This window comes from Zeus faber (genome assembly GCF_960531495.2).
Source record: "Zeus faber genome assembly, chromosome: 15".
Classification (NCBI taxonomy): domain Eukaryota; kingdom Metazoa; phylum Chordata; class Actinopteri; order Zeiformes; family Zeidae; genus Zeus; species Zeus faber.
The window spans coordinates 25,425,126-25,444,668 of NC_137194.1; the positions used below are offsets into that span (position 1 = coordinate 25,425,126).

The 19,543-nt window shown below is 41.2% G+C and overlaps 1 protein-coding gene across 1 annotated transcript; it reads left to right on the plus strand.

The window, feature by feature from the left end:
- Positions 1 to 296: 296 nt before the first annotated feature.
- On the plus strand, positions 297 to 16,429 carry sars1 (seryl-tRNA synthetase 1). The gene is made up of 11 exons (XM_080015453.1): positions 297 to 448; positions 1,422 to 1,492; positions 1,634 to 1,714; positions 1,844 to 2,002; positions 3,120 to 3,263; positions 7,214 to 7,369; positions 8,223 to 8,444; positions 10,056 to 10,185; positions 12,210 to 12,367; positions 12,948 to 13,077; positions 15,541 to 16,429. Exons 1-11 carry the CDS (start codon positions 313 to 315, stop codon positions 15,696 to 15,698), a joined length of 1,545 nt encoding a protein of 514 aa, XP_079871579.1. The 5' UTR covers positions 297 to 312; the 3' UTR covers positions 15,699 to 16,429.
- The last annotated feature ends 3,114 nt before the right edge of the window (positions 16,430 to 19,543 follow it).

The window sequence follows — 19,543 nt, forward strand, 5'->3', positions numbered from 1 at the left end:
TATATTTTTTAAAGCATATATATATATATATATATATATATATATATATATATATATATATATATATATATATATATATATATATGTGTGTGTGTATGTGGAAGGAAATTCAGGCGTAACAGCAACAAAATGAAAATAAAAAAAGATGTTGTAACGCCTGAATTTCATTCCATCAAAAAAAAAAAAAAAAATCCTGAATTACAGGTTATGCGTTGTGGCTGCGCAGACTTGGCAACCCGGGTTGCCGTGTCGCCTCTCCACACTCCCCCCTCTGCTCAGCGTCCTCCGTCAGACGGACAGCGTGGTGCAAAGATGGTGCTCGACTTGGACCTGTTCCGCACCGACAAGGGCGGCGACCCGGAGATTGTCAGGGAGACGCAGAGAAAGCGGTTCAAGGATGTCACCCTCGTGGATAAACTCGTCGACGCGGACACGGAATGGAGAAAATGTAAGTGTCTTTTGGGGCCGCGTCCCGCACCTTTTCCGGTGCGGCGTGCTAACATGCTATGGTAGCTAACGCCGCCCCGTTGAATTAAAACGCGGAGTCCGTGTGGAGACTGTCGAGATTGTTGCGGTGCCTTGCTGTCGTTGAACCGCCTCCGCATGCTAACCCTCCCCGCGTTTATTATCACCCCTTTGGCGACGCTGGGAGTCGGGGTAAGTCCGGAAGAAATGCTAGCTGCTGTGTTTCAGAGCCACATAGACCGGTGCGTCATCCAATGCAGCCCGTGCAATCTGATGCAATCTCAGGGGGCGGCTTGACAACTCACCCCGCAGTGGGATCTGGAATCTCGGGCGGTTTTGCGTCTATTGTCAATTAAAGTGGAGTTTATTTATATCGCCCTTTATCATGGTAGGGCTCCACAACCCCGGGTTTCACATAGAAACCAACAGCAGCCACTAGTCTTGACCCTCCATTCGCAGCAGGAACCCCACTTCCCAGGACACCACCGGTCCGTCCTGCAATCACAGTTTAGAGAGATATTTCCATGTTTAAGTTCAAGTTCAATACTTCCAAACACTATCCCCCAATTGTAACATGTGTAATGGTTTAGAGTACAGAGCCCTGGGGGGTCCCACATGGACATGTTGGGGGCCCTACATTTCAGTAGTCGGACACAGTGTCCTCTCAAACAGCTGTTCCCGGGTTATGAATATACAGTTATCATGAGTCATCAAAATGTATCACTGAAAGTATGAAAATTAGGTAAGTGCGCCTTTTTAGTTTTGAGCCACTCAAGCTGACAGCGGACAGTGAGTGATAGTTCATCTATCAAACCAAAAGAAAAAAACATGCACCTTTTGCTGATCACTGCGTTAGAGGCAAGGGAAGTCGTCGTCCAGTTCACGCAGCTGCGTCAAACAGACACAATTGCGAAAGTGGAGCTCCATGAGTGACTTTCTGTAATGTTCCCCTGTAGGCCGCTTCACCGCAGACAACCTCAACAAGGCAAAGAACCTCTGCAGCAAAAGCATCGGGGAGAAGATGAAGGTAATGAACCGGAGGGCGGTCAATACACGCCCAAAATCAATGTTGCACCGCCGAAGAAAGCAACTTCACATCCTCGTGTTTTTTTTTAATTCTTCTTTATTAATTTATCTTATTTTTAACGTTTTATGTTTTTGAGTACAGAAGAAGGAACCGGTCGGGGAGGATGAGTCTCTTCCCGAAGAAGCTGAGAACCTGGAGGCCCTAACTGCCGAAACACTATCGGTGTGTTCTAGGAAGCTTATCGCCAAGATCACATGTCACTTGATCAATCAATAAGCACGACCGTGTCAAAAAATGCCCTGCACAAATGAATGAAATAACGCCAACGTGGGTTTCCCCGTGTGGCGCCAGGCCCTGACGGTCACCCAGATTAAGAAGGTGCGCGTTCTGGTGGACGAGGCGGTGCAGCGGAGCGACAGCGAGAGGATAAAGCTGGAGGCGGAGCGCTTCGAGTACCTGAGGGAGCTCGGCAACCTCCTGCACCCGTCCGTTCCCATCAGCAATGACGAGGTGAGAGACCCTGGAAACACTGAAAGAGCTGCAAATCCAGAGAAACGATTGACACTTTTTATTTGTGTATGTTTTGTGTGTATACACCACACTGCGGTTTCTTTCACATTCTTTAAGTGTGAGAATGTCACGGAAGTGTGTCATCTGTCGGTTCACATTTGGAACTTTTGTTGCGCAGAAAGGGGATTTTCGGCCGCTGGGCTTGGAGCCTACTTGTGCAGATAGTGCCAGCATGCTGTATGTTAATGACAAGATAAAAGGGAAGGCGGTTAGAACCTTGAAGCATATGTAAATGTACTATATCCACCCTAAACTATCCAATTACTTACTGCTCTTATCAAAAGACTGCACCTTTTTGAGCTGTGGGCTCCCTCACCAAAACGTATTATTTTGATTAAAATTTTATTTTAATATGAAGTTTTTCTGTATGTTTCATTAATAGTGGAAATGGTATTCATCCGTCTAAATGATCACATTTATTAGACCCGCCTTTTTCTGAGTCGATGCAAAACTCAGTGGGGAAATTTGCTTCTGCGGATTGAACTCATAGCGAGTTAATGAACCTACAAACCTGAACCTGCAAAAAGACATCTGAGTATGCAAAAATAAATACTGAAATGTCTGTTACACAAAATGAGTAAAATAGTGTCACATTGGCATATTTACAAACCTTTATTGATATTGTTCCATTCATTCCATTGTTGTTCATTGGGAGTGACAAGGATGGACAGGATTAAGAATGAGTACATTAGAGGGACAGCACAGTTTGGACAGTTTGGTGGAAAAGTGAGAGAGGCCATATTGAGATGGTTTGGACACGTGTGTAGGAGAGATGAGAGTTACATTGGGAGAAGGATGCTGAGGATGGAGCAGCCCAGTTACAAGCCCACTAGGCCAATTTTCAGATTAGTTTTTCTGTTTCCATGGGCGGGTGTTACCGCTGTCTACACAGTAATTCACTTTTCTGTCGACAAGGTCGACAGAAAAGTGAATTACTGTCCATTCTACCATTCTACCATTCTACTGCCATTGCTCAGGTTTGACCTTCGGACCCTTTTTTGTGACGGCTCCCTAATGTCCCTACCCCACGCTGATGTCTTATTTTCCCCCCGGGCAGGATGCTGACAACAAGGTGGAGCGTACCTGGGGCGACTGCAGCGTACAGAAGAAGTACTCCCACGTGGACCTGGTGGTCATGATCGACGGCTTCGAAGGGGAGAAGGGGGCCATCGTGGCCGGGAGCAGGGGCTACTTCCTCAAGGTACGAGCTCTGCACCTTAACATCTCTTGTCTTGTACTGAGTGCATGCAGGGTGGCCGCAGGTCCTAAAAAAGTCTTAGAATATCTTAAATACACATTTACTGATTAAAAGGCCTTAATAAGTAATTAATTGTCTTCAATTCAGATAAGATGGGTCTTAAATGTTAAGTCACGTCAGCATCGTGAGAATTTCCAGTATGCACGCAATGCCCCTATTTTCGCTCCCTTTACGTATTTAGATCACATGGCACAATGAGTCTGCAACATTTAACTAAGGCCTTGCTAGCCAGCCCGCTCGTTCATTTATGGAAATGGGAAAATGCAAGTTTAACGACAAATGGCTCGAGAATAAGGATTAGTGGTGTTGGTTAAAGCCGGCGCTTGGAAATGCTTGCGAAGCAAACTGCAGAGGTGGAATCGTACATGCAGAGTGTGAAGCGCAGGGAGGATGTATGGGCCCCAGAGCACTCTAATTGCCCATTTCTGCTCCACTCTTTCCACTGCTAACAAGGATGTTACCATGGTTGTTATGATGGGAAATACACAGCCAAAAGTAGGGCTAAACGATTTGGGAAAATAATCAAAGTGCAATTTTATTTTATTTATTTGTATTGTTTTCCAAGTCCAATATTGCATTGAGATTTAATAAGCGATTATTATTATTATTATTATTATTATTATTATTATTATTATTTTATTTTTTTATTTTTAAGTTCCTTATCTTCTGTATTATTCACTTTACACAAGCAATACATCTTTCTATATTATGACCAAGACAACACTGGATACAGTCAAAATATAAACTGCTCTTTCCTGTAGGCTACACCTACATGTTATGATGAAATTAGATGAATTGATTTCTGAATTGATATTAGTAACATATCTTTATTTAACTATTGTATTGTAAAAAAAACTTCAATCACAGTAGAATATTGACTGATCGATTTAACTTCAAGGCTTGTAATTGTTCGAACCTTAAAATTCAAATTCGAAAATAAAAATATGCAGTGTTTCAGCAGAAATTAATTGTTTGTTGTAAAAATGTTGGGCACATACGTCCACATACATCCTCTGTGCATGCAAGTGAGCAAGCCCTGACAGCTTAATGCTCGGACACAGTCCGAAAGTTGGTCAAAATGTAACTTAAAAATTTTAATAGATATTATAATATGTACAAACTTATGTGTTATGTTTTTTTGTTTTTTTAGAAGGAAAATTTTAAGATGATTATTGGCAAAGGTTTAAAAAAAAAAAAAAAAAAAAAAAGTTTTCTTTTTTTAACCTGTGCTGTCAGCATGCTGGGCATACAACACTGAGCATTTTTATGCCATTGCATTCAGGACAGAGTTAGTCTGCAAGTGGAGTTCAAGTTCTCAACCTGCAATGCAACTCTTTAATAATTCTTTAATCATCAAGAACTGCCGCATTAACTCTGTCCTGTGGACGACCTGTAGAATGACAAGAGCACAGTTTTTGGTTATGGAGAGCCACCACCAACCCCCCTCTTTGGAGAACTATTTATCATGTTTGGGTCTATAAACAACTGATCACTACTCATGTTTATTTGTCTCACCACGGTGAGACAAATAAGCATAGAAACATGCAACATTTACACAAAAACATGAACATTGGATGACATGTATTGAAAAACAGTGAATAAGGTCCAGGAAAACTGGAACTACAACTGGTCACGTGGCCTCTTCCTGTCATAATTATGGCCACAAATGAGGGAGGAAGGAGAGGAATGCAACCAGGACGGTGCTGGGGTGCACTTGAAGCGCGCGAGTGTGCGCGTGTGTGTGCGCGCGTGTGTGCGCGTGTGTGTGTGTGTGTGTGTGTGTGTGTGTGTGTGTGTGTGTGTGTGTGTGTGTGTGTGTGTGTGTGTGTGTGTGTGTGTGTGTGTGTGTGTGTGTGTGTGTGAGGTGTCCACCAGTGAGTGTACATGACTTATCCCCATTTGTACTGGTGTAGAAGGTCGGTATGTCGCAGCGCCTCCAAGCAGCAGAAGGGGCCCCGAAGCCCCCCGAACACCACAGCCCGTGGACATCTTTCAGCTGCAGGAAATCCACGGGTACCCTGCCCTGCGGCCACAGAAGACCCCCGGGCCCCCAGAGAAGCCAGAGGGCCGTGGAGCAACCCCCGGGCCCAGCCCCGAGCAGCATGATCCAGTCCCAGGGAGCACGAGGAGACCCTGCACCCCAGGGGCGCACACATACAACCAACCCCCGGGTGCAGGCACAATACACAGCCGCCGGCACAGAACCCGGGCCACGGGCTCATGGCACGGACCGCGGGCCCGGATCACGGCCACACGGCGACAGACCAACACCCCGCCCGAGCTGCCTGCTCCACGGGCGAGCCGGCAGGACCCCCACGCCCTGCACAAGGGGAAGGCCCGCCCCAACGCAGCCGACCAGACGCCCTGCCTGGCATGAGTGCCAAGTGCCCATACACGTAGAAGCGTTTGCCCAGCGCGGGGCACCTCGATGGTACACACCCCGCCTCCCGCACTGGGAGAGATAGGCGAGTTGCGACCGGATGGATCCAGGGGCACAGCAGTCCAGGGAGCAACCATGCAGACCCGAATCCAACCGCGCCCCAGTGCGCCCACCTCAAGTACCTGGTGGCAGCCAACCTACAGCGATCAGCCAAGGGCGCAGAGCGTCCGCCATGCACTTCCGTCATATTGGGCAGCTCCGCGCCCCCATCAGGCCCCTGGTCAGCCCCCAGCTGCCGAGCATGCGGACTACAGAACAGAGGGCAGCAGACGGCACCCCCACCCACAGCCCGAACCCCCCAGCAACGGGTGCCCCGCGCACCGAGAGCGTCAGAGGGCCGGTACCTCGGCCAATGTTGACAGCCATATTGGTTAGATTGTATAACAAAAATATTTCTTTTTTTTTTTTTTTTTTTTTTTTTTTAAATAGCAGCCTTTGTGACTTGAAAGTGGTGTTCTACTATATTGTGATGTCAATTTGAATTGGATTCATCTTTCAGTCCTAGCCAACAGGTTTGGTTTGCGCACAAATCTGTCAATTTTGATTTCTGGGTTGTCAGCTGATATTAAATGTCATGGCAATATTGTAATAATAAATACTTTAGGACAATGATGATATTTTTGTCATTTCTTTTCAGATTGATAAACACATTTGGACAATGTTTTAAAACTCAACCAGTTATTGTCATTTTACATCAATGTGATTACTTGGAAAGAGTATTTTCACTTTTGGTGTGTATTTCCATCGTAAGTTTGGTCTTGAATTTAATTTAAAGTGGTAATAATCATACCTGTGGACACCCTGAGCAGAAAGTGGCTCAGTTCCCAATTTCATGCTTGAAACCGTTTTAAAGTGTTGGCTCAAAAACAAGCCCTAACAGAGCAGGGTTTGCAGGTAGAGGCTTATTCAAAACAAAAGAGACCTGGCAGGTGATGAATCAACCTCTATATAAGCTCTATCTGTATAAACTGTATTTGTTGTCTAGTACATTGGTAATGATGGGGAAACTTTTCCATGTCTGATTTGCACTTTGAACTAGAGCTGAACCATACGATCTCCACTCAATATCACAAGTTCACGTGTTTAATGGCGGAAAAAGATCAACTTGCCCATGCTTACCCAGGTTTGTTTTGAATCAAGAGCGATGATTTGATGAAGAGGAAGCATGTTAATTGGAGTTGCCAACTGGTTGTTGTAGTGTTTTTTTAAGGAGACTGCTTATGGCCACAGAGGGGAAAACATTTCCCAACATAGTGACATGAGAAAAATTTGGTTGGCAAGAGAGTTGTTGGAGTTGTCAGTGTGACTAAATTCTCTGTATGCCTTCCAAGCCCTGCCATGAATGTGCTAGAGGAACAATGAATAGTTCCCTGCAAATGATCGTGCATTTTATAACGACAACAAAAGTGGATCATTTGAGTATCCAGGTGCTTAATCCAGACGCTCTCCCCAGGGGCCTCTGGTGTTCCTGGAACAGGCACTCATCAACTATGCTATGAGGATCCTCCACAGCAAGAGCTACACCATGCTCTACACCCCCTTCTTCATGAGGAAGGAGGTCATGCAGGAGGTGGCTCAGCTCAGCCAGTTTGACGATGAGCTCTACAAGGTGCGCGTCGCTGTTGACTTTTATGCTTTTGATCGACCTTGAATAAATGCAGTGTAAATATGAATTAATTGAAAGATTAAGATTATTGTTTTTGTAAAGACACCACACAGTTGTTGGGATCTTGAGGTTGTTTAAGTCAAACTGAAATTAAAATGCGTTTTTCTTAAAAGAAAATCAATGTACATTACCTGTAAATTTGCTCAATATATCAGTATGCCATCTGCTCTTTATATGGTCTACGCTGTGTAGTAATTTTGGTCTAAATTTGCATTACTAAAATGAAGAAATGTAAATGTATTTAATCTTTTTGCAATGATAATGCCACTTATAATGGCATTTTCCTGTACACGTGGATTTTGGTTATTTTATTTCTGCATATCTGCAAATCTCACAATCGGTCTTTACAGATGTTGAAAGGTTTAATGGCGTTGAGAGTTCACCATGAAAATGGCCTCTATCATCTTTTATTAATGATAAAAACTGGTATCTATTACTGGAGAGATAGCAATTAGCATTACACAAGGGTGTCTGTCACTCCGCTCAACTCAACCTTTGCCCGACGTTAAAAAAAAAAAAAGAAAACAAGTTTTAAGGCTCTTCTACAGTCACAATAACTTTATTATTTTGATCAATATTATTTACATTGAAAGTGACGAAAATAACACTTACTCTTTTAAAGGTTCCAAACATTCCCATCAGGAAATATGAAATTGCACAAAATGAACAGATCTCCTCTTTCAGTTTTTGAATCATTTAATAATTGGGTCCAAAAGTTGGTAAAGATAGTAGTTTGGTCTTTAATCTACATCTCTAAAGCCAAGAAGTTTAATCCGCATGTGCTTGCTTGCTTCAGGTGATTGGAAAGGGCAGCGAGAAGTCCGACGACAGCTCCATCGACGAGAAGTATCTGATCGCCACGTCGGAGCAGCCCATTGCCGCCTTCCTGAGGGACGAGTGGCTCAAGCCCGAAGACCTGCCGCTGCGCTACGCCGGGTTCTCCACTTGCTTCCGGCAGGAAGTGGGCTCCCACGGCAGGGACACCCGTGGGATATTCCGTGTGCACCAGTTCGAGAAGGTGTGTTTCCGGGCAAAAGCTATTTTGTGGCCTAAGTTTCACATGAGAACATCATCTTTGGTCTCGAAGACGCTGGTCTGCGACAAACCTCCTCAGTTGGAATGTTGAATATTGTGTAAAATTCCTGATGATTATCATATTTAACTGCTTAATCTTCTCACCCACCCCTGCCTGGGTTAGTGATTTATAGCTTATTGTAAGCTGTCCTCAAAATCCCCACCATTTGTGAGGTGTCTGAAGGCAAAGTACTAAGTGGTGCAACGGAACGTAGTAGCCCACAGGCGGAGTGTCCTCGTTACGTAGGTCACAACGCTAATTAGGGATGGAGGAAAACAGGTCCTGAACTCCACCTGATCTAAGGTCTCCTACGGCCTTCTCTCCTCTCCTCCCCTGATAAGCAGACTGCTGCGACTCTGCTGTGCGCTCAAAAGCTGACACTTTCACTTTTGTAGTGTCTGTCTAAGTATTCATAACATGCTTAGTATTTTACAAATTAGAATTTATTTTTCATTTGAACGTTGGCGCAGATGAACTAAATGGGTTTTGTTTCTAAAAAAAACAAAAAAAAAACGGCAAATAATGTAATCGGTAACTGCGGCAACCTTACTCTGAAGTGCAATGATTGCTTGACGGTGTGTTGTGCTATGTTACTGCTACTTTACGCCATGTTGTGAATGAGCTGCTGTATTTGGCTGCTCTGCGTCTGCTCCTCCACCATATTGGAGGAGACAACATCCGAAAGTAATCAAATTCAATGTGTATTGGGAGATGCAGACTTTTCTACAAAATCGACTATAACTCGCTTAATTCTGAACCGATTTTCATGAAACTTAGTTTGTTGTGAATGTGAGGGAAATTGAACATTATACTGGTGACTTATTGGAATTAAATTCAGTTACTGGCGGCGGATCTAATCATGTTTAATATTTCATTCACTACCATGTTTAAAGGAAAAAGGTATCGTGGCTCATACTGCACTTTAACTTATCAATTTATTACTGAATATTTTGATTATTTGAAGATTTTATTTAAACATTGGAAATATTGTATGTTGTTTGCATTTAAGAGCATGGGCAAAGGTTTGTTGCTGTAAGTGGTTAACATTTGATTTACATTTATATTTACATTTAGTCATTTAGCAGACGCTTTTATCCAAAGCGACTTACAAGGGAGAATAACATTCAACATTCATTTACAGAATAAATGTAAATCAAAGTTATTTTTGTCTCTTTTTTTTTTTTTTTCTTTTTTTTGCTGAATCGGAAAATCATGCGATCCGTGACTCAAAACCGTGAAACGATTCGAATCCTGTGTTGCCCCTCTACGAAGTACTGTACGTGAGGCGAAGGCTCTATATTTAAATACATAGCAGGCACCTTGTGACTTTTATATGGGATCTAATAAGCGCTGGATGATTAAATGCAGAGGTTTTTTTTTCCACAAGTACTTTTGCGCTGACTTATATTTCCTTCTTGATATGTTGAACCCTCCTGTTGGAACGGATTAATGCAATTCGCCAAACGCGACAAAGAGATTTTTGTATTTGTGTGGATCTCAACAAAGTATGACTTTGCCTGCATTCCATTCATCTTCACGCCCTTCTTCTTTCAGATCGAACAGTTTGTGTACTCCTCCCCCCACGACAACAAGTCGTGGGAGATGTTCGACGAGATGATCGGAACGGCGGAGGAGTTCTACCAGTCGTTAGGAATTCCGTATCGCATTGTCAACATCGTGTCTGGTGAGTCACACGAAGAATGCTGACTTGAGTTGGGCGTATCTATAGAAAATCTTATTGCGAAAGCATTTAGGAAGACAACTGTGAGCCGGCTGAGTCTGGAGAGGTGTGGTTGTGTTCTGGGTGGTGGCTGCCAACGCATTTGACTTTGAACATTTCCATTGGAATCACAAATATAAATTAGATGCATACTCATACCACTCACACATACCAGGAGGGAAATGACAGTGTTAAATATATAATGATAAAGTAATAGAATAAAAAAATATAACAAAGGAAATGTGAAAATACACAATAAATACAATAAACCTAACCTAACCAACTGTACACAATAAAGATATGGTAATGTATGCTAAACCTAATGATAAACAACAAATTTAACCTTAAAAACAGTAAAAATCTGGAAAAATGTGGTCATAGAATAGCTAATGAAATAAACCTGACAGTGAACCAGAAAGATAAACCTAAAGATAAGACAAGAATGGTAATGTACAATAAGCCTAATGATAAGAATTAAATATAAGCCTCAAGATTTGACAAAAAGTCAGCGACAGATCATCCGGCTCCCTGAAAAGAGACTTTTTTTCCCCTCCACGTCTGTTCTGTACATTCTTCTATCATCTGACTTTTTTCCTCATCCTACTCATCATATCACAGCGTCGTGTTTTGTTTAACATTATAATTTTGTCTTTGATATCACAAACCAAATCATATCCATAACGTTAACTACTCTTACGGAGCGTGTACTGGGACGCACCGGCACTTCTCACAAGCTGCCGGTCTCTGTTCTGCCCTCTCAAGTGGACAAATTAAAACATATCAATATATATTAAAATATGTCATATTTTAATGAGTTGGAGCGGTCAAGATCCATGTCGGACTGCTTGTGATTTCGAAGATTTGAACTTTAGTTCAGAAAGCTCAGTTTAGAATCGGAATCGTGACACCCCGACTAAAAAATGTGAACAGTGAACATACGCCTCTGTATCAAGAGGCTCAAAATGGAAATTGATTCTGTATATTCATTAATGAATTGGTTTTCAGCCAGGCAGAGTTACATGTTTCCTCCCACACTGCAACTTAGACCTAAGGAATGACACCTGAGGCTCCAGCTTATAACCTCTTTATCGGGGGTGTCACAATTCCGACTCAAAATCGGAAATCAATTGAAATGAGCATTGGATTTGGAACTTGGAAATCACAAGCAGGTTCCCTTGATTTTTTATTTTAATTTTTTTTTTGTGTAATATTGTCCGACATAGATGTGATCTCAAATGTTACATTATCTGAAAATAAAATGCGTACTGCATTGCTGAAGCAGAGCTTTTGACAGACTTCTTTTGTCCACTTGAGAGGGCAGAACAGAGACCGGCAGCTTGTGAGAAGTGCCGGTGCGCACCAGTGCACGCTCCATAAGAGTAGTTAAGGGTATGGATATGATTTGGTTTGTGATATCAAAGATAAAATTATAATGTCAAACAGAACACGATGCTGTGATATGATAAGACTTCACACTTGCTGTGCATTGAAAAGTTATTCTCTTTTCAGTGAGCCGGATGATCTGTCTCACTGAAAAGAGACGGCCCTCACGGCCCCCAAGCATTTATTTTATTTATGAAATTGTGTGAAATATTTTGTTTATATTTATTCCACTCCAAAAAAGGACATTATTTATAATGATTTAATATGACTGGACTCAAAGGTACTTATTGAGTTTTTCTTTTCAATTCATGACTCAATAGTCTAACAATGGCCGTCAGTACTGAAAAAAAACACATGTTTAAATCTAAAATTGAATCGTGACAGTCAAAGAAAGAAAGTCAAATCGAATTGTGACACCCCTACTCTTATGGGACTGAACTGCTCCATAAACATCTATATTCTAAAGGCTATGGAGGAAAATGTATAAAAGACTGTTATATAAACGGTGAAATGCCGACAGATATCCATTACCAGTAACTGCATCCTTCCATGTCTCCTTTATAAAGCAGCAGGACTATTTGTAAACGCTGTCTTTCCCTTGGCAGGCGCCCTGAACCACGCGGCCAGTAAGAAGCTGGACCTGGAGGCCTGGTTCCCCGGCTCGGGGGCCTTCAGGGAGCTGGTCTCCTGCTCCAACTGCACCGACTACCAGGCCCGGAGGCTCCGCATCCGCTACGGCCAGACCAAAAAGATGATGGACAAGGTGAGGAAGAACAGACCCAATCCATGCTGGTTGTTTTCTGCTGAGGGGTTTGTTGCTAGGCACCATATTCATCCATAGAGTAGAAATCTCAATTATAGTATGTAACTTTTATTTTATTTTTCCCAACATTTTAATCACTGGGGTAATACTTTACTTCAGTACAGCAGCATGTTTGCTGTGGAATTAAAAAACAACAAAAAAGGAAGAATTTGTTTTTGACAAATTAAAAGTCGTTCTGTGCCACCCCCGTCAGTCAGTTTGGAACAGTCAGTCGGAACTTTGCATTAGCAGTGAAGCTCTGTTTATGCCCAAAGATTCTAGTTTTTCACCATTTCTATTTAAGTTCCTTTTTCTGCTTCACTGGTTATTTCATAAGATACTGATAGGGCCGTGTATTTTATTTTTGGAGTTCTTTTTATACATTTTAGCAATTTTTCATCTTTTTTCTTTTATTTCCCCCCCCTGGATGCAACTGCGGCAATAAATGAGGGCACAAATATTAAGGAAGTAATAGTATTTTATTATTGTAATATACACATACACAGGACAGCCACTGACTCCCCCCGTCTCTGTGTGTTAGGCTGACTTTGTGCACATGCTGAATGCGACTATGTGCGCCACCACGCGCGTGATGTGTGCCATCCTGGAGAACTACCAGACGGAGGAGGGCATTCGCATCCCCGAGAAGCTCCGCGATTTCATGCCGCCCGGTGAGCTGCGCCAGCCGAGTCACACGACGTGATCCAGTCGTGTCCATGCTAATTCGGTTTTCCAGCCGATGTTACTCCTTAGATCCACTGCATCGTTTTTTCCTTTTCACTTTTCTCAAGTGTGCATTGGTTAAGTCAACTTGCCTGAAGCCAGACTTTCAAGTGTCTGGCTCCAATTACAGATTCAGTATTTTAAGTTGCTCCCATAAGCTCCTGTGTCACCTTCAACTTCACGTGTTCAGCGGAGACATCTTTGTGGTCGAGGCTGACTCTGTTTGCCGAGCACAGTTACATAAGTCCCAAAGTAATGATTAAAAATCTGAAATGGTCACATTTATTGCAGTGCATAGCTGCTAAAGGAAAATAAGTCTCATTTAGGCTCCTAACTTCAGTGTTTGTACACTTTCAGTCCAAACTAAAACTTAAAGGGTGAATATTGACATTCCAGTCACATTTACAGTCACCTCCTTTCCACCAACACAAACCTAGTTCTAGTTCTGGGCCACTGCTAGTGCCACAGTTGGTTTAACTTGCAAACCTTCTCAGAACCCGTTGGCTTTTCCACTGGAAAAACGGAACAGAGTGCCACGTCATTATGTCACTGCAGACCGCTGCATACGTCTTTACCTTTTCATCAGGATGGGGCGACAATTATTATTATTATTATTATTATTGCTTATGTTTTGTGGTAGAGTTATTACTTTAGTTATTACTTTACTTCATTACTTAGGTAATGAGTGATAACATGAACATGATAAACGTCTATGTAAGCGCTGAAATTAAGTATATATTATTATTGTTATTATTTTAATTGTGGTGCAAACCGGCACTATTTGGTAGTGAATGAGCCCAATCTTGCAGCTTGTGCGTTCTAATAATTTAAAGAAAAAGTGCACTCCAAGTCAATAAAATGATATATATTTTAATTACATTTAATAAAATATGTCCACTTGCTTTGTCCACTTCAGTGTTTTGAGAGTTTCTCCTCCACGGACCACTGTTTAGATTTCATGTCCATGCTCAAGTGGTCACGTGTTAGTCGGCCTTGGTTGTCCCCGCCCCAGGCCCCTGACGTAAGCGGTTCTTGGTTCTAGACCAGCAGCCAAGTGGGGGCCGCCCTGGTACCAGTTTTCCTATCTGAGGGCTGGTTTGAGATTAGGCACCATCTCCAAATCGACCCTCAAAAGGCCTTGGTGGAGAGGGGTGTGAGGCTTGTGAAGCCCCTAAGGTGGCGAACCAGGGAAATAAGTGCTCTTTAGCTCCCCCTTGAGTACATTTTTTTTATTGCCATTATTGTTATATAGTAATAGTATAATTCTTGTTGTATTGGTTAGTTATTATAGTTATTTTTTACTATTTGGGGTTATTATAATGCTGTTGTTGTTCATTATTACTATACTGCCATTTTACCATATTATGGATATGTTTTACAATACGGTGATACATGTGTTATACCAGAATATTACACATTAACATAGCGTTAATTGTACTTGGGCCGATTAACGATTAAATCATTGATCGATTAATGCCAAGAAAAATCCCGTCGAGCACTGAAACGGTGTAAGTTCTGTTTACCGTGTTCGAGAGATGATGAGATAGAGAAATAACTTTATTTTTTAATGTCAACTATTTATTAATTGAATACGGGTAAGGTAGAAAGATGCGCGGAACAGAAGTTATTGGAGGCAGCTGATCCGCTGTGGGGACCCCTAACGGGAGCAGCCAGAAGAAGAAGATTAATTGAATACATGCTATATTGCAATATAAATTGTTGTCAAGATATGAAATAACCGATATCGGGATAAAAGGCTTTGGCCACATTGCACAGCCCTATTCATTGTGTAAAAGTGTTCTTGTATTGCACATAAAAAAATGGCGGTGATGTTTTCCCTCTCGTAGTATATGTGACTTTATATGTTCTTCTAGCCCACATTGCCAAGTGTATTGTCTGAATCAACTAGGACCATACATTCCGTTCTATGCACATGCATCCCCTTCCTGGTAGAAATGTCTATCGACGATCGCTGGGTGGAGCGATTAGATGATTGAAATTTTGCACGATCGCCCAAGTTTAGTGTTTATCCACATACGTTTTCCACTGTACCATCATTACATATCATTACTATGCACTATTTACTACATACTACTATACCATCCTACTATATATAACAAACTTGACTTTAGCGTGGCTGCCACCTGCTCATATTGGGTTCACTAGTTAACGTGGTCAGCTGTACAACTGCTACTCCTTGTTAAATTCTGTTTGTATTTGCACCTAAATTTCATTTTATCTCTTTTTGACTTGCCCTGTCCTGAACTTCAATAATCAAATCAATAAATTGTTCTCTTATCTATCTGGTGATTCAGGTGTCTAAAAACAGCAGGTCTCTAGACAAACTTTGAACGACCGCACTTGTTCACATGCATTCATCAAGTTAAAACTTTAAACCCCCATCCCCCCAGATATGACGGAGTTGATCAAGTTCGTGAAGCCGGCGCCCATCGACCAGGAGGTGACCAAGAAGTCCAAGAAGCAGCAGGATGCAGGGAAGAAGAAGAAGCAGGCGGGAGACATGGGGCTGCAGGGCGCCGTGGAGAGCATGTCCGTCAACGACTCCTAAGCTCCACCCGGACCTCACCCCGCTCCCGTATAGAGCCGCTCAGGGTGGAGGCGCCCAGCTTCACGGCACCCCTCTGCTACTGATACATTCTCAGTTAATTTGCCTCCAGGGATCGTCTTGATCGGCAAAGTCTGCGCTGCCCGTCTCTATCTGGACCGGGAGGTGACGTTCTGTTCATTCATCTCCAGATTCTCCCTCCGCCTGACGCACATTCGATAAAACTGAAAAGGAACCCCCCGACCTCCCCATCTGCATTCGATCTGCCTCACTTTCCTCTCCCCTTTCCCCGCACTCACAGATCAGCCCAAAGCAGACAGATAACGTTACGTTTATAAACAGCAGAACGTTCAGAACCTGTACCTACACCCACGTCCTACCTGAAATACTCTGCTGCTTAAATGAAAGTGCATTTCCAATCCCTGGGGAGCGGAGAGTTTTAGCCTGGTTTTGCTGTTTGAAGGATCAACTGACGTACAGTGAGACGTGATGGAATGGGCGCTCTTAAAATATTGGATCGAAGGTCGTTCTGTACTTTCATATTCCTCTGAACTGTTTCTAGATTTGAGTATTTGGAAGGTAAACTCTGTACTTTCACTCTGTCTGTTTCGGGCCTTGGGATCACAGATATTTTGCATTTGACAGCGCTCTTTTGTTTGGTTTTCCACCACGCACTAGTAATTATAACCAAGCATTGCCAGTGCTTCAATGTAAACAATAAATGAGATCAGTGAATGGTGAAATGTTGCTTGTCTTGTCATTTTTGTTTGAATAAGAAAGACATCATTATGAAATAACTTAAACATTTATTTTTAGTTTCTGCTCAAATACTTTGATAATATGGCATTTTCTGTTTATTTGACACTTACATTCCTACACCTTAATTACTTACAGGTAAGCAGGAAGTAAATGTCATCTAAATAATAAATGTGAAATTGTACTGCAAATACACAACAATAATCTATGATAATAAAGATCTTCTTTCGGCTGCTCCCGTTAGGGGTCACCACACATCCATAATAATAAAGATAAAGGTACTTTATTAATCCCCAATGTGAAATTCTAGTTTTGCAGCATCAATGACATACTGGAATTTCATATCCAATAATAAAGAGCAATTCAAATTCAACTTGCACTATAAACACACAAATTGCACTGCAATCCTAACGAAATGAAGGCTATTTACATTGTAGAATCTTACATGTCAATAATTGCTCTTTACATTATATTTGGCAAACAAGCTCTGAAGTTACCTCGTGATAGCAGTTATATTTACATTAAATGAAGTTATTGATATATGCTGTATTTACTCTATTACAGTTTATATACAGTATATATATATATTTTTTTTTTTAATTTTTTTTTTTTTATTGCATTTTCGATACTACATTGCCAGGTAGTACTAGTGAACCAACTCAGGCCTCATAATAGAGCAATAAGGAAGAGATGCCAGTTACTTATTACCTGCTGTCGACTTTACACCCGTCCATCAGTTGAACAGCGAGGGAAGGTTTTTCATGTCGGTATCAGTATATTCATAAAGGTAAGATTTTTATTATAGTCTTTTTTTTAATAAGTACTTCAAAATCTTGCTCATTATGGTGATCAATCCGAGGCGTGTGTTGGTCTGTGTGTTGTATTTCTCTGCCAGTCGGGGTTGATTTTTGGAACAACACCTTAAGATGAGTGACATTTCTGAAGATGACAACGAGATTGAATTCTCCGTAAAGGTAACATATGCAATATATGTGTGTGTAAATAATATATATATATATATATATATATATATATATATATATATATATATATATATGTAGTATTGTTGATGGTAACTAGTAAAATTAAACACTGAAAAAGTACTACCTTTTGATTATGTGCCTTTTGAGTTTATTTTCAGTTTTATTGAATAAATATAGAAATTAGTGCCACAAATCTCAAATATGTATCTGAATCTGAACGAGTAAAAGACAACAGTAACAATAATGTGTGTGTGTGTGTGTGTGTGTCCTTACAGTTTTTGGGGCGGGTGGAGGTGCTCCGCCCTGCAGGTACACAGATGCTGCAGGAGGCAGCACAGAGCCTGAAGGTCAGCACTTCCGGCCTCCATCTTGTGTTATTTTTTATTAATTTATTAAAATTTTTGTTGTTGTTTTTGTTGTTGTTGTTTCTTCTGCTGTCGTTGGTGTTTCTGTTGCTGCTACTCTTGTTGCTACTTATTGCTACTTCATTTAGGAGGATTTAAATGTATATTTAATACAACGCAGTCAATTCATTCTATTACATAATTATAGAACCCAGAGTCGCAATTGTGGCGCCTCCCCTTGCGGCTGCCTGTGTGAGCGCCTTGTGTCGATTACGCACATTTTGTAGTTTTTTAGTACTTTTAAATCTTATAGAGCTTATTGTGCGTAATCACCGGGTGTCATGACATTTCACTGCATATATGTATGACCGTATGTATATGTATGTGACAAATAATCACTTGAACTTGGTGCTGTTTCTGTTGTTGCTGCTGTTTCTGTTGTTGTTTCTGTTGTTGCTGCTGTTTTTGTTGTTGCTGCTGTTTCTGTTGTTGTTTCTGTTGTTGCTGCTTGTGCTGTTGTTGCTGCTGTTGTTGTTTTCTGTTGTTGTTGTTGTTGCTGCTGCTGTTGTTGCTACTGCTGCTGCTGCTGTTGTCATTGTTTTTGTTGTTGTTTTTGATGTTGTTGCTGCTGCTGTTGTTGCTGCTGCTTTTGTTGTTGCTGTTGTTTCAGGGGCATTCTTTTGAAATGTCTAGCTGAAAACTATATTCTTTCTTTGATTGTATTTCTTTGTAAAGCGCATTGTGTTGCCCAAGTATGAAATGAGCTTTATAAATAACATGTGACTTGACTGACTTGACTTATTTGTCTCCATCTTCGTGTGGTGTTTTTAGTCCCAGTAAGAAATGAAAAATAAGTCTCTGCTCGTACATGATCTTGTTTTTTTTTAAATAAAGGGAACATCTTGTAATGGAATGAAAACTTCATTCACTCTCAATGTTTAATTATCACAGTATAATTCTCTCTGTCATTCTCTATCATGCTGCAGACATAGTGGTTTATCATCATTATTATTATTATTATTATTATTATAATTATTATTATTATCATAATAATTATTATTATTATCCCCCCCCCACACACACACAGTCATTATGTACAGACTGTCACTTTATTCCAATAGGAAAAACAGTAAAAATGTAAGATATTTTGTACAGTACATATATGGTTTACCCTTTGGATGTGATTTTTGGTTTACTCCATTTTGGATGGTGTTATATATTTATTTATTTGATAGAATATGGATTTAATGTTATTGTTTTTGTATTAATGTTCTTGTTATAAATAATAATAACAACAATATTATTAAGTAAGGATATATATGTGTGTGTGCCAGGTTTTATTCGTCCTTTTGGTTTCTCGTTTCTAGTGTCTAAGTGTGTGCTCATTTGTTTTTGGGACATGAAGACTGTTTGTAAGTTTTACACAAACAGTCATTGAAAGAAAACACAATGAAGTGTGGAAACAAGAAATATGGATTATTAGCTATTATTATTATTGATTATAATGTGGTTGTTACAGTATGTATTTTTCTTTTTTTGTTCATTTCCTCCAGACGCCAGATCAAGACTTGATGAAAAAGGCTCCAAAGACGACGAGAGTTCACCTGTTCCTGTCACCCAGCGGGATAGACTTACTGAAAAACAAAACCAAGGTAAGAAACGGAAAACAGCAAACAGAAAATTCCACACAAACCCCTCTGTGTATCACATACTCTACCCCCCCCCCCAGTACATGCTGTACACGTGCCCTTTGACCTCCGTGTCC

Excerpts from the sequence above, each read along its gene's own strand:
- sars1 (XM_080015453.1), top strand. The coding sequence starts at position 313 with ATGGTGCTCGACTTGGACCTGTTCCGCACCGACAAGGGCGGCGACCCG. Across the intron at positions 1,715-1,843 it reads TAACTGCCGAAACACTATCG|GCCCTGACGGTCACCCAGAT; the intron begins GTGTGTTCTAGG and ends GTGTGGCGCCAG. Across the intron at positions 12,368-12,947 it reads CCAAAAAGATGATGGACAAG|GCTGACTTTGTGCACATGCT; the intron begins GTGAGGAAGAAC and ends TCTGTGTGTTAG.